At 41.7% G+C, this 15,471-nt stretch overlaps 1 protein-coding gene and 1 long non-coding RNA gene across 3 annotated transcripts in view; both read right to left on the bottom strand.

Moving 5' to 3' along the window:
• src (v-src avian sarcoma (Schmidt-Ruppin A-2) viral oncogene homolog) overlaps positions 1-15,471 on the bottom strand; it is a 56,486-nt gene that overhangs the window by 15,512 nt on the left and 25,503 nt on the right. The window contains exons 2-4 of one of the 2 annotated variants that reach the window (XM_072448852.1): positions 4,748-4,997; positions 3,751-3,850; positions 323-340 (exon numbers count right to left, since the gene is read on the bottom strand). In XM_072448852.1, the coding sequence (XP_072304953.1) occupies positions 323-340; positions 3,751-3,850; positions 4,748-4,988 (359 nt within the window). In that variant the 5' untranslated portion in view covers positions 4,989-4,997. The remainder of the gene's footprint in view (positions 1-322; positions 341-3,750; positions 3,851-4,747; positions 4,998-15,471) is intronic. The other variant, XM_072448853.1, reaches the window with a different exon arrangement.
• Positions 7,433-8,847, bottom strand: LOC140362590 (uncharacterized). The gene is made up of 3 exons (XR_011927112.1): positions 8,797-8,847; positions 7,946-8,085; positions 7,433-7,519 (listed from the first exon to the last, which is right to left on the bottom strand). It is a non-coding gene; the product is annotated as an uncharacterized lncRNA (long non-coding RNA).

The following is a 15,471-nucleotide window of genomic DNA, read 5'->3' as shown; positions in this document are numbered from 1 at the left end:
CACACACAACTGTCAAGAAAACACACACAACTGTCAAGAAAACACACATCTGTCAAGAAAACACACACATATGTCAAGAACACACACACATATGTCAAGAACACACACACCACTGTCAAGAACACACACACATATGTCAAGAACACACACACATGTCAAGAACACACACACAACTGTCAAGAACACACACACATGTCAAGAACACACACACAACTGTCGAGAACACACAACTAATGATGAGCAGGAAAAGAGTCAGATTGGAGACTGTTATGAGGTAAAAAACAACAACTTTAAAACATATAATTTCAAAAGGACCACAAACCTGCAGTTGACCTTCCTCCTGATTTAAAAAGGGAAGGATAGAAAAGAGGAATAGAAACAGAAGAAAGTTAAACAGTGGAATGCAGAAAGAACCGCACGACGACAGGACAGTGAGGTCAGACATGTATTTAAAAAAGTACAATAGGTACAAAACAAGTACAATATCACAGTTGTTGTTTTGAAGATACATGCACAATTAAGTACAGTCTATAATTAAAAACACCATAAAAAGAGTCAGATTAACAAGTATGAAGTGACATTGCTGTATTTTGTGGTTAATTTTATGATTCATTCTCATTTTTTGTGGAAATCAAGACATTTACAGACACATTTTAGCACTGGGAGATTGATTTTACACCTCAAATCCAGCAAAATGTAGAGAAAGTGCAGAGAAAGTATTCAAGAACAAGAATACTGTATGTTCATGATTTTGGATTAGGGTGCCTTCAGATTGAAAGTTACTTCTCCATGTCGAAATGTCTCAATTGAACATTGAAAAAGACAAAAATGTATCAAGTAAATGTATTTTGAGTGTAATTTTCTTTTTTATTACTAAGAAATAAGTTGAGTAATCTAAACTACAGTCAAATCTACTCAAAAACAAATGAAAATTCCAGTAACAGAGGTTGGTTAGTAGAAAAAGCTTCAGTTGTAGTCATCTGGACTCAGTTTGAAAAAATAATCTATTTTTTCAAACTGAGTCCAGATGACTACAACTGAAGCTTTTTCTACTATGGAACACGCCTGGACAAATGAGGGATTACACCGACAGTAGAGGTTGGTGTTTACGGTGAAGAACCCTCACATGAGCCTTAGACTTTGTGACAGGCCGGGCTGGTGTCTTATTGTCGGGTAATCTTGGTCGACAGAACAGGAGTGACCCAGAAATGATTCAGGTCGGTGGCTCGGGGGCAGATGCAGATATAATCCACTATTGTCCGGCTCGTGCCTTCTAGGTCAGCACTGGGGGGCAGCTCTATAGCACACATGCTCCACTGCACTGACAGTGTGGACCCACAGAGCGACGACATGTAGACCCACAGAAGGACGACATGTAGACCCACAGAAGGACGACATGTAGACCCACAGAAGGACGACATGTAGACCCACAGAGCGACGACATGTAGACCCACAGAAGGACGACATGTAGACCCACAGAAGGACGACATGTAGACCCACAGAAGGACGACATGTAGACCCACAGAAGGACGACATGTAGACCCACAGAGCGACGACATGTAGACCCACAGAAGGACGACATGTAGACCCACAGAAGGACGACATGTAGACCCACAGAAGGACGACATGTAGACCCACAGAGCGACGACATGTAGACCCACAGAAGGACGACATGTAGACCCACAGAAGGACGACATGTAGACCCACAGAAGGACGACATGTAGACCCACAGAAGGACGACATGTAGACCCACAGAGCGACGACATGTAGACCCACAGAAGGACGACATGTAGACCCACAGAAGGACGACATGTAGACCCACAGAAGGACGACATGTAGACCCACAGAGCGACGACATGTAGACCCACAGAAGGACGACATGTAGACCCACAGAAGGACGACATGTAGACCCACAGAAGGACGACATGTAGACCCACAGAAGGACGACATGTAGACCCACAGAGCAACGACATGTAGACCCACAGAGCGACGACATGTGGACCCACAGAAGGACGACATGTAGACCCACAGAGGGACGACATGTAGACCCACAGAAGGACGACATGTAGACCCACAGAAGGACGAAACGTAGACCCACAGAAGGACGAAATGTAGACCCACAGAGCGACGACACGTAGACCCACAGAGCGACGACACGTAGACCCACAGAAGAACGACATGTAGACCCACAGAAGGACGACACGTAGACCCACAGAAGGACGACACGTAGACCCACAGAGCGACGACATGTGGACCCACAGAAGGACGACATGTAGACCCACAGAGGGACGACATGTAGACCCACAGAAGGACGACATGTAGACCCACAGAAGGACGAAATGTAGACCCACAGAGCGACGACATGAAGACCCACAGAGCGACGACATGTAGACCCACAGAAGGACGACATGTAGACCCACAGAAGGACGACATGTAGACCCACAGAAGGACGACATGTAGACCCAGAGAAGGACGACATGTAGACCCACAGAAGAACGACATGTAGACGCACAGAAGGACGACATGTGGACCCACAGAAGGACGACATGTAGACCCACAGAAGGACGACATGTAGACCCACAGAAGGACGACATGTAGACCCACAGAAGAACGACATGTAGACCCACAGAAGAACGACATGTAGACCCACAGAAGGACGACATGTAGACCCACAGAAGGACGACATGTAGACCCACAGAAGAACGACATGTAGACCCACAGAAGAACGACATGTAGACGCACAGAAGGACGACATGTGGACCCACAGAAGGACGACATGTAGACCCACAGAAGGACGACATGTAGACCCACAGAAGGACGACATGTAGACCCACAGAAGAACGACATGTAGACCCACAGAAGAACGACATGTAGACCCACAGAAGGACGACATGTAGACCCACAGAAGGACGACATGTAGACCCACAGAAGAACGACATGTAGACCCACAGAAGAACGACATGTGGACCCACAGAAGGACGACATGTAGACCCACAGAAGGACGACATGTAGACCCACAGAAGGACGACATGTAGACCCACAGAAGAACGACATGTAGACCCACAGAAGAACGACATGTAGACCCACAGAGCGACGACACGTAGACCCACAGAGTTTTGTTAATCTTGCCTAAGATCTTAGTTAGTCTTGCCTAATATGTTTTGGTTGAAATAAACCTGTTTAATGAAATGTGAATAATCATTTACTTCAGAATATTGTTTATTTTTTTCAATGTCTTGCATTGATAACTATAATTATGTAGAAATGTAGAGAGGTGGGAGTAGGAAAATTATTTAGAATAAAAAAATATTTTTAAATTGAACTTTTGGATGGTAGAAATGTGATTTGATAATGGGAAAATAAAGCTTTATTTTTATTTTGTCCTCCCCTTTTAAAAATACCAAGGAAAATCCGTGAAACAAGAAATTAAAAAACTCTCGCCCAACCAAAACATATAGTTTATAGCAAGGAAATTAAACATAAACGCAACATTTAAAACAAGAACTGAACAAAAACCTAAACTAAACAAGCCAAAGGAGTCCTGTGTACCACCAGAGGAGGCCCAGGTACCACAGTTTGGGAAACACAGTGTTAGAAGAAAAACAGAGAAGTCTCCAGAACTTAAAGGGACACCGGAGTTTATCTAAAGGGAAAGTGGAGATTATTTAAAGGGACTGTAGTTTCTTTATAGGGAGAGAGTTTCTTAAAGGGAAAGTGAAGGTTATTTAAAGGGACGGTGGAGTTCCTCACATGTTGTTGACGATCTGCAGTCGCTCTCCTTTCCTGAACGACAAGTCTGAGGCCGTTCTGGACTCGTAATCGTACAAAGCCACAAACGTCGTCACTCCTCCTGAAATCAACCACCAGACAAACATTTATTTACTTCATAGTTGGGCCGGGCCATACCACATCGCTGGTCATGTTAGCTGATGTATATTGGGGATGATATGAAGTTTTGAATATTGTGATAGCTTGTGTATTGAGAACTTACAACTATCACTTCATTATCCTCAAACCATTTAGTACAAATATAGAAATATATATGCCACTTTTATGTATTTTGCCCTACTACATGGAAATGTAATTTCCTTCCTTGAAATATCCCACACTATGGCATTTATTCAAGTACAGGTGTTTTTTATTGCTTGGAAAAACATGCACTCCACAGATCTGACCTGTAACTTGGCCTGTTGGCTTGTCTCAGTTTGGGAGCTCAAATTTTATGTGCTACGCTTATTGTGAAAAGAAAGATAACTGTTATTCACACTTATTCTCGCTTATTGACACAAAACAATCGTGGAATCCTTAAATAGCCTTCCTCTAGTCTCCAGCTTTATGAAATTATACTTTCTGATTGATAATGTAAAGGTTATGAGGCATAAATGCTCAGATAAAAAGCACTTACCGTATTTTCCGGACTATAAGTCGGTTTTTCCTAGTTTTGGCCGGGGTGCGACTTATACTTATATACTTATACTTATATACTTATACTCCGGAGCGACTTATGTGTGATATTATTTGTTATTTTCACACTTGCAACCGCATTTCATACTCCAGTGTGACTTATATATATTTTTTTCTTCTCTATTATGCATTTTTTGGCCGGTGAAACTTATACTCCGGAAAATACGGTAGATTTACTTTTAACAACTTAATTTTGATTCTAAAATAGACACAATAGTATGTATTTTGGTGGCAGAGGTGTTACCCAGTGCACCTTTGACTCCGCCCTACAGCGTTTCCTCACCTGCGATGGTGCACCTGTTGGGCGAGGTCATGTTGTTGGCGTCGACACCTCCAAACAGCTTGATTTCGGACGTGCCGCCGAGGTGCTGCCCGCCGAGGCCTCCGTCGATGGTGGGGCTGCGGTTTGGTATGACGTTGGCCTGCGTGGAGCTCGAGTGACCGCCCGACCCGGAGCCGAGCGCCCCGTCCAGGCTGCGCGTCCGCTGGCCCGCGTCCTTGGACTTACTCTTGGAGCCCCCCATCGCCTAGACCTGCAGCACAGAGAAGCATGATGGGATTTAAATAACAGTGTCATCTACAGAGACTAAAGACAAGCCTTGGGTATCGATTAGTTGAATAATATGATCGTGTCAAACTAAGCACCTGATCATAGTATCAACCCAAATATTTATAATCCCAGTAAAGTTTAGGAGTGGTTTATGGTAGAAAAGGTTTAAGAGGTCGTCATGATCAGGATGGCAATCGAAAAGTCAAACCCAGGCCCCCCCGAGTCCAGGCTAGTCAGACCGTTTGTTGCCCAAAGACACGGCCTTTTGTTGGATGTCACATGATTAATAGTGGCTCCAACCAAAATGTTACCAAAATCATACAATGAAAATGCAGCTTGAGCCAATATCATGCTCTAGGTGCCAGTGGGAAAGTAGTACCAGTTAGCAGACGCTAGCGCTACATGCTAATGAAGTTTTTGTATTTATTGCAACCAAAATTGTGCAAAACATCACATCACATCACATCACATCACTGCTTGATAGAAATGCAGCTCGTCTGTCAGACCTAGGAGCCACCATTTTTTATCTTTATTAGAATAGACAAGATAAGATAAGATATTCCTTTATTGTCCCACATGGGGAAATTTCATTGGTGCAACGCAGGTAGATACAGAGGTAGATACAGAAGAACAGATCACTTATAGGAAGTCTGAAAAACACTTTCAGTAGAAGATCTCCTATAAATAAATAAAAACTCCCATAGACAAATAAATAAATAAATACCATTGCATGTGATCCCGACGGTAATTGCACATGAATATGTGTCACGACAGCACATGAATTGCACATGAATTCCAACAGCAATTGCACATACGACAGAATTGCACATCAGTATTAGGTTAGGTCAGTATTGCGACGGGATAACGTGACGATCTCCGGGTAAGACGACTGTTCTCCGCAGTTTCATCAGTTCTTCCTTTGTGTAAACGCGGTACGGCGCCGGCCGGGGGGCGGGGCCGGAGCCGGGGGGCGGGGCCGGAGCCGGGGGGCGGGGCCGGAGCCGGGGGACTCAGAGCCAAGACACATCGCCACGACACGACGAAAACACTCAATCCAGCCGAATAAAGTCAAAACAAGTTAATTTAAAGCGATTCCAGTGCGTGTCCCGATCGTTCGTGAAGTTCCTCTTTCATATAAACGTGTATATAAACGTGTACCAAGCCCCCGGAAGCCAAGATGGCCGCCATTGAAACCTATGGAGCTGCTCATTGGCGCATGGTTCCAAAAAAGTTTTTTAGTTCCGCATTACTTCCTGAACAGTGGTATATCTCCTCCCACTTTTGTGACGTCATCGCCGTGAGGCTTTGGCGTCGGGAGCGCGCACGTCACAGCAGCGTGAAAGACTGAGAAGAGTCAACACCGACTTTTGGAATAATTCGGCTTGAAATAGTCTGTTTACGTAACGTATAATGATGAATTGTTATATCCATCTATAAATATACATGTATCATGGTGTAAAGCTCTGATATTTAAGAGAATTATAAAGAAGTGTTAAGATAAAAAAGTCTGGTTTAATGACAATGAATTACATTTAGAGGTTTAATAACGTCCTCATCATTTTCTGTAGTTTTTGGTTTGGGTATTTATTTTGTTATTAACTTTTCAGTTATTTATTTACATAATATAATTTGGCCAATATGCATTTTTTTTAATCAGATGAGAAGAAATATAAAATATAATCATCGATTCTGTTACATAATTGAGTTAAGCAGTATTTAATTATATTCAGTTTCCTTTTGTGTCGTTTTTTTATCATGTCAATCTTTAATAAATACAAAACACATTTGTTTATTAATGTATTTAATACAAATAATGAACATGAATGAACTTGTTCAATAAATGCAAATCTGATTATAACTACAAATGATAAATTGATTTTAGCCAGTTTTAGTTGAGTTTTAAAGCTACAATGAGTTTTAAAGCAACAATGTGGGAGTCCCTTATTAAGGAGTTTGAGTCTGTGTAATGTTCATTATTATTATCATCATTAATATAATCAGAAAAGGTTTATTCCATTGTCAAAGAACAGAATTCACAAACAGTGGAACTTGCTTTGGTGATTCAGTGCAACATAAAAATATTAACAATGATAAAACAACCTGTATAAGTCAAAAAGAACATACTGAATAAGATAAGATATTCCTTTATTGTCCACACATGAGGAAATTTTGTTGTTGCAACACAGTAGATCCAGAGGAAAAGGACAGAAAACTTATAGGAAGTTTAAAAAACACTCTTAATAGATCGATCTTAATAGAAGAACTCTTATAAACAAAAACTCCTCTAGACAGAACCTCTCATACCTTAATAAAGAATGGAGGGGGAAATAAAGATAAAATAAAAACAGCGTAAGACAAAATAATACTAATAATAATGGTAAAATAAACACTCTTTTTACATCAGTTATTAAATACTGAATATCTCAGTATTTAACAAGACTTTGTTTCCATGGCTACGCAGTCTTCTGTACTTCAGTAACTGCACCGTTCAGCTCCATCGTATGACTGAGACAAACAGAACATGTCACAGCTTTAGATTATACAAGTCATATAACATACACTTCATATGTTTTAGATTATACAAGTCATATAACATACACTTCATATGTTTTAGATTATACAAGTCATATAACATACACTTCATATGTTTTAGATTATACAAGTCATATAACATACACTTCATATGTTTTAGATTATACAAGTCATATAACATACACTTCATATGTTTTAGATTATACAAGTCATATAACATACACTTCATATGTTTGTCCTGAAGCTGCTTCACAGACACATGTGACACATCAGTGGCTCTTTTGAAGAACAATTATCATTTAGTTTTTTTGGTCATAACAAAACAGACATTTTATAAATTCAAAATACTGATTCTACACAGTTTACTTTTAGTCGAGGCAGAAGTTATTATTAAAATACCTTTTGCTTTGGAGTCGTCAGGAGTTTACTTGAGATGACTCTGTGTCTGCAGTGATTGGGTCTGCAGTGACCTGTAGTGACCTGCAGTGACCTGTAGAGCTCTGGACAGCACAGACAGACTAAACTCACTGGTCAGCACTCTGAAGATGAGAAAGATACTCATTAGAACATTGATATATTCTGCACATTTAACAGAGAAAAGCTGGAATATGTTATTGACAGATTTACATTTCGCTCTGTAACACAAAAGTTCCTCTTTTCACATTAATTTTTAAATCTAGAACCAAAAGTCATTTATTTATGCATAAGTTTAAACCTTAGAAGTTAGAACATAACTCACATGTTTGCTAAATCTCTACATATTCCATGGAAGTAAATCCATGACATTCCTATAGAAAACAAGCGTGTGCTTTGTTTAAACACAGCACACGTCATTATGAAATATGTAATAAAACCTCAAATGTGGTCTCAGCCCCTGTAAGTACAGCACTGTCACTTTTAAACACCTTTACATTTATATATGTAAGATATGACCCATTTCAGCAGGTTATATTTGAATTATTGGTTGTGTTTTAAAGCACATAATACAAACATCACTTTATTTCCCTTCTTTCTCTAGTTTTCCTTGATCTGTGCATAACCTCTTGTCTAATAGAACATTTAGTAAGAGAAATAATTAGTTATTTATTTGCAGAAGCACGAGCCATCACGACGTGTTATTGCATCTTTGTGTAGCTAAACTTTAGCTTACGTTAGCTCGTGTTAACTTGTGTTAACTGTGTAATCGTTGTTTTACACTTCATATGGAACGATGTGTGAAACGTGAGGAATGACATTCAAACACAACTTACGTGTATCGTGGTCTCGTCTGGTCACATTCTTCTGCTTGTGTTTAGTTTCCGTCACATGTTCTCCCGAGGCTCGTTCATGAGGGTCACGTGCGCGCTCGGTGCGCGTACACCGTTCACCGGAAGGTTAAAAATGTATTTTTTAAGTATTTTAGAAACAGTTGAAGAGTGAATTTCCTTCTATTTTATTTTTAGACTAAAAACAATTTAGCATGTTTGGTAATTTTAGAGGCCGAACTCCTGAAATGGTCCGACCAAAAGGCTGCATTCTGCGAAGTGGCCACTACTCAATTTGGAGCCAGAGGCAGAGGGGGCGTACCCTATCCAGATATTATAATAGATCCATGACGTGTACCGACGACACGCCGTACTTTAGCGCGGCCGGAGGGCGCGGGGGGGGGGGCTGGTGGGCTCGCTCGGAGCTAGCTCACGTCACAACAACACAACGAACGCAACGAAAAACGCTCAAATCCAGCCGAAAAAAGTCAAAAACAGTTGAATTAAAAAACTATTCCAGCGCGTGTCCCTATCGTACAGTAAAATAGAAAAAATATGCTAACTATATTTACAAAATATAGGAGATAAAGCACAATAAGTGTGAGAAAGAAGAGAGAGCGTTTACACCGGGCTGCCAGCTGTACCAGCGCCTTATGACGTATGAATCAGACACAGCATGAATCAGAAACACGAGCAGACGTAGCACAATATTGTAAATAGGGAAAAAGTAATGTTGATAAATTAAGTATCAAATCTAACATTCTATATCTTAAAGTAACATAAATGTGTTACGTACTAGAGGTCAGTGAAAAGTTTGGGAACCTTCCAGAAGCCACTGTCCTTTATAACCAAGACCTCGCTCGAACTTCATTAGTCTCGCTTTCTCACAGAAACATTCTTGTGTCGTGTGGAGATGCAGAGGACCAGAGGAGCCCACAGAGGGGCCTCCTCACCGGGCTGAACGCACCACACGGGCCTGTGCAGCTGTCAGTCCATGTTTCACACAGAGATCATCCTCGTGCCGCCCGCGACCGCACACGCTGCAAAACGCTGCAGGACCGAACATGACGTGAGATTGCAATTTATATCTTGATTTGAGTAGTTTTTTTACTGGATTCATTTAGTTTATGGACATTTTTTTACAGACACACTTTTCATAAATTGTACTTGTCTTGAGTAGTTTTCAGAGACAATACTTTTCCTCACACTTGAGTAATATACTGTACAGTGTAACAGGCCTTTACTCTAGTGAGTTTTGTTTCTCTTTCACTGTGAGTAAATCTACAAGTGACAAAAGATTTATGTCGACGATATGAAATTATTTTGTGTTTCGCTTCTTCAGATTTGATGTAGTTTCTCTCATTCAAAATACCAGATTCTTGTGCATCATTTCATGTTTTTTCCTTAGAGTTAAATTCCCTTCAAATGATAAACTCAAGTCCAGACAGTTTCTCTTAGAATCACCCGTACTTCAGTAGATGCTAGTTTCCTGAGGACGGCAGAGAAGACAACATTTGCAATTAAGAATAATATCGATGCTACAGTTTGGATCTTAAATGTATTTAAAAACTGACGTATGATTTATGAGTTAATGTAGTCAAATATTCATAAATAATGTACATATTCTGGTATTTTCAAAGAATATATGGACACAAAAAATAATCCGAATAATCTGAAGGTGTAAGAACTGCAAATGTTCAAATCCTTTCATATGATCAATACAAAGCTTTTGTCACTTGTACTCAAAGAGGGAAACGGAAGAGTGTTGTTCCTTAAACAAAATAAGTAATAGAAGTAAAAGTATGGTGACAGAAAACTACTCTAAAAAGTAAAATTTCTTCAAAACACAAGTAAAAGTAGCCACCTCAGATGATTTCAACGTTCATACGCACACCACTCATCATCACGCAGTAAACTTGACCTTGTATAGTGGTTTGAGCTTGTGCGTTTTTGCAGTGCACGCAGGAGGGGGCAGAGGGCGTGGCAGAGGCCCGGCTGCACATGTGCCGTCACAGATGCGCTGGGACGTGGAGCAGGGCAGTGGGTCAGGGGATATAAAACGGCAGAACTCACAGCGTTTACAAGAGCGTACTGCTGAATGTCAAAAGGCAACGTTTCCTTTTTTGCTCGAGAATGTAGAGCATTTTTTATTCAATATTGTGTAAACATGAACTTATTTCAGTCCTGATACAAAAGTCAAACTATTATTTCTATTGTACGTGAAGATTATCAACCAATTAAAGGTTGAAATATGACAAATGAAGACTTCTAGACATGCTTTTAGCTAGAGGCCCGTCTCCCCGTATTTTGGACGGGCATTTTTGAGTGCAAGGATGGGGTCATTTTTAGAAAATTTTAGAAAAGGGAATATTATCATTAAATCGGACCGGGAAGCGTTTGACGATAGTCCGCCACGGTCCGCGCCATGACAGTTTACTGTTTACAAGTGAAAATTTGCATGCCACGCGCTGATTGGTCGATGAAATTTGTGTGCTTGGCTCTGATTGGCTGCCGAGCCCTGGCCCATAGTATTCCAAAGCTACGCGTTTCCCGAAGCTCCGCGTTTTTTCGTGCACTTTGACAGAATTTCATCGAAACCTCATTAAATTGACGAATATCGCTGAAACTAGGTAAAGCGCGCTGGATTTGCACAAGGTTATTTTTATATGACAATAACGTTGACGATTTCCATTCTGGTCCCAAATGTTTATTTGGCACTTGTTCACCAGATCACCGTCCGTGCGAGCGCCGCAGTTTAACTTTTCTGCTCGCGCCGCCCACGGCGACAATATGATCACACTCCGCCACAATAGGAGCGGCGTATGACCTAAATTAAGAGAACGCAGAGCGCCATCTGGCGTAGATTACGGTGCTCGTTAGCGGCGCACAGCATAACGTCAGACGGCGCAAAAAGCGGCGCTTTATTTAGTAAAAGCGTCGGAAAATACGGTGCGATACGCCGCTCCTAAATGCAGAGTGTCATTAAAATTTTGGCCTTCCGTATCCGGTAAATGTTTAAAGTTCTTTTTGGGACAAAATTATTTGGACGGGGTGTTTTTAAATCTATCTAAAAGCCTGCTTCTAGATAGAGAATATTTACAAATAACCTGTATTTTTCATGAAAATCTGAAATTGTTTATTCTTTTTTTGACATTTTGTTGTAGTTTTTGCTATCAAAAAGGTATTTCCGTACGTGTTTTATAAACCGTGTAGTCCAGATAACGATTACGATGCTCAAAACACAACAGATTATTTTTTATAATTGACTAGTCACGATTAGTGGATTCATTGTTGCAGCCCTATTAAACATGTTTAAATGAACATTACCATCAATGCTGATTTATGATTTAAGAAGTTCCACACAGCGCAGGAAACCTCTGGGACTTGAATCTGAATGTAACCTCGTAAACAAGATTAATGACACAAGCGTGGATGAAATACAACTCCAGGTACGTTTTTATTGAGGGAACAATGTTAATGGAGATAAACCGATATGAGAAATTGTTCGCAAATCTTCAGCACGGACCGATATATGGTTTTGGTTAAACAGGGCTGTGGGTGAGTTGAAATAGTAAATTTACAGAACATAATTTGGGGGGAAATTATCAAAATCGGCCCCACGTGGAAAGTTTATTGGGCCGAAACCATCTGCAGAGATTCTAAACACAAATGTTCAAATCATTTACTAATTACTCGGGTAAAAAGTAGTGACCAAAATAATTAGTCAAGTAAGAAAAAGAAGAAATCGTTCAAATCCTTTAATATTGTCAACATAAAGCTTTTGTCACTTGTACTCAAGTTACACATATAATGCAAAATGTACTTTTTCTCTTTGGCTCTGCGAATCGTCTGTTGTTTCTAACTTATAAATCATCTCCAGACTCGTTTTAAGCATTTCTCTCATTTAATCACGATCAGTACAACTCCGTTCTGAGACCAAGAAGTGAGAGGCCAGCCTGACATGCGTTAAACTGTGTGTAAATCCCTCTGCAGACAGTAGGTGGAGCCAAAACCTGGGTGCGGTAAACAGCAGACGTCCAATTCTTCTTTTAGTTCTAAAACATGAGATGCCAAACTGTAATATTTGTCCTTTAAAAACAAACGTAGAAATAAAACAAATATGGCGTCAGAAAGGCACAATTTCAAATATTACTCTGCTAAAACAAAGTAGGCAACAGCCATGAAACAAAAAAAAAACAACATACGATATATTGGTTGAGTTCGAAATGTTATTCAGGGTTAAAAGCTCAAAAAAGTAAATTTAGCATACTGTGTCCTTTAATGCACTGTGCAAAGCCATTACATCTCAACAGAAAAGTTCCAGAGTGCAGCTTTGCTATAAAACAGTGAAGAAGGACGTTTTGAATAGCTGTGGCTCCTCAGCACGTTTCTTCATTTCCTCCGCGGCTCCGCCCACTCGCACACATGAAGTATCTCTGTAATCACAGCTTAGCGCGGGAAATCATTACGCTAAAGCCCAGGATCATTTAAAGAGGCTGGGCCCGCTGCTATCGCACGCAGGAACCACAGGGGGCAGCGGAGAAATGCTAATGAACAGGAAAACCAGGGTTTGCTGCACTCGCACATTTGAGCGGTCGATGCAGAACGAGAAGCTACGCTGGGATTTTGCTAATATAACGTTCAGATTTAAGATCAGAGATTCATGGACTAAACCAGGGCTAAACCAGGACTAAACCAGGGCTAAACCAGGACTAAACCAGGACTAAACCAGGACTAAACCAGGGCTAAACCAGTGCTAAACCAGGTCTAAACTCGAGCTAAACCAGGTCTAAACCAGGGCTAAACCATGGCTAAACCAGGGCTAAATCATGACTAAACCAGGTCAAACCAGGACTAAACCAGGGCTAAACCAGGGCTAAACCAGGTCTAGACCAGGTCTAAACCAGGTCTAAACCAGGGTTAAACCAGGGCTAAACCAGGGCTAAACCAGGGCTAAACCAGGGCTAAAATTGGGCTAAACCAGGACCAAACCAGGACCAAACCAGGACCAAACCAGGGCTAAACCAGTGCTAAACCAGGTCTAAACCAGGTCTAAGCCAGGGCTAAACCAGGACTAAACCAGGACTAAACCAGGACTAAACCAGGACTAAACCAGGACTAAACCAGGTCTAAACCAGGTCTAAACCAGGTCTAAACCAGGTCTAAACCAGGTCTAAGCCAGGGCTAAACCAGGACTAAACCAGGACTAAACCAGGTCTAAAGAGATCTAGAGTTCTCTTGTGCTGCTTTTAAGTCCATCAATCATCTCTGCCTCACGTTCATCACAACTGCGTGTTTACATCAGCATGTTCAAAGCTCACATCATAACACAAACTGACAAAAAGCCTTAAGCAGAATTGGACTGGACTTTTTGTGGAGGAAATTATGACACAAAATCGCGAGTCAAGATGGAAAAATACAAGGGAAAAAATGGTGCAAACTCTCAATAACCAACACTAATTGACAGTGTGACATCTCGACTGAACAAAAGCGACTAAACCGAAGCGTGAGAGGAGGAAGTGGGGTCACCGGGGACAGAGAGAGCTTCCCCCCCTGCTGCCCCCCCCCTCGTTGTCCCCCCCTGCTGCCTCCCCCCTGCAGCCCCCCTCGTTGTCCCGCCCCGGGCCATGTCTGCATTAAAGGGGTCGCGTCAGCCGTGTAACAGTAACAGTTACAAACGTGCGACTTATACTTATACTCCGGAGCGACTTCTATGTGATATTATTTGTTATTTTCACACTTGTGTGTATGTATTTTTTGGCTGGTGTGATTTATACTCCGGTCCGAAAATACGGTATATTTGTTTGACCAAATCCCAAAATCAAATAAGAGCTAATTTAGTGAAATTTGGAATGTTTTTCAGCAGTTTACAGTGCAATTCCGATGACTTAAAGCTTCAATAAAGACCTTTTTTCCTCTTTTCTCATTGCCAGATCTTTAATTTGAGCTAAATCATGTTGAAATGATGTAATGCATGTGAAACAAATAGTCCAAATGCCCTCAACCAAGATTAACACACTAAATTCACATCATTTTAGAACAGAAAACGACGTCTAGTAGTTTTCACATCGGAAACGCATTAAAAGACCGTTCCCTTCAGCCAAAGCTCTGGAGATTTGAGGATTTGGAATTCATTGGCCGATCTTATGCATAATTAAACCAAAACCCCCTCCTTTTAGACGCCGCCCCCCTTCATCGCCGCGGGGTACTCTTCTCACTCTTCTTCACGCTCGCAGACACTAACCAAAGATCTCTCCTCACGCCATGTTCGCTGCCCGTTAACCGCCACAAACACGTGCTGAGCCTCGATTGGGCGCGAAAAGCTCTCAAACACACGAGTGTCTTTAAGTTCACCGACGAGACGTGGACATGACTGGAGTTCACGGTTACAAAGATCTCAACAGTAAACGACGTATTTATCTGTGAAAAAGGCAGATTAAACTCCCGGCCTCGTCAGCTCGGGTGCCCGGCCTCGAGAGCTCGGGCGCCCGGCCCTGTTAGCTCTGGCGCCCGGCCCCGTTAGCTCTGACGCCCGGCCCCGCTACCTCGGGTGCCCGGGCCCCGTTAGCTCTGGCGCCCTGCCCCGTCAGCTCGGGCGCCCGGCCCCGTCAGCTCGGGTGCCCAGCCCCGTCAGCTCGGGTGCCCGGCCCCGTTAGCTCGGGTGCCCGGCCCCGTTAGCTC

Source organism: Eucyclogobius newberryi, unplaced genomic scaffold (assembly GCF_026437365.1).
Source record: "Eucyclogobius newberryi isolate DKJ021-1_F unplaced genomic scaffold, fEucNew1.0.hap1 SCAF_17, whole genome shotgun sequence".
NCBI lineage: Eukaryota > Metazoa > Chordata > Actinopteri > Gobiiformes > Gobiidae > Eucyclogobius > Eucyclogobius newberryi.
This window is presented reverse-complemented; position numbering and strand designations above follow the sequence as displayed.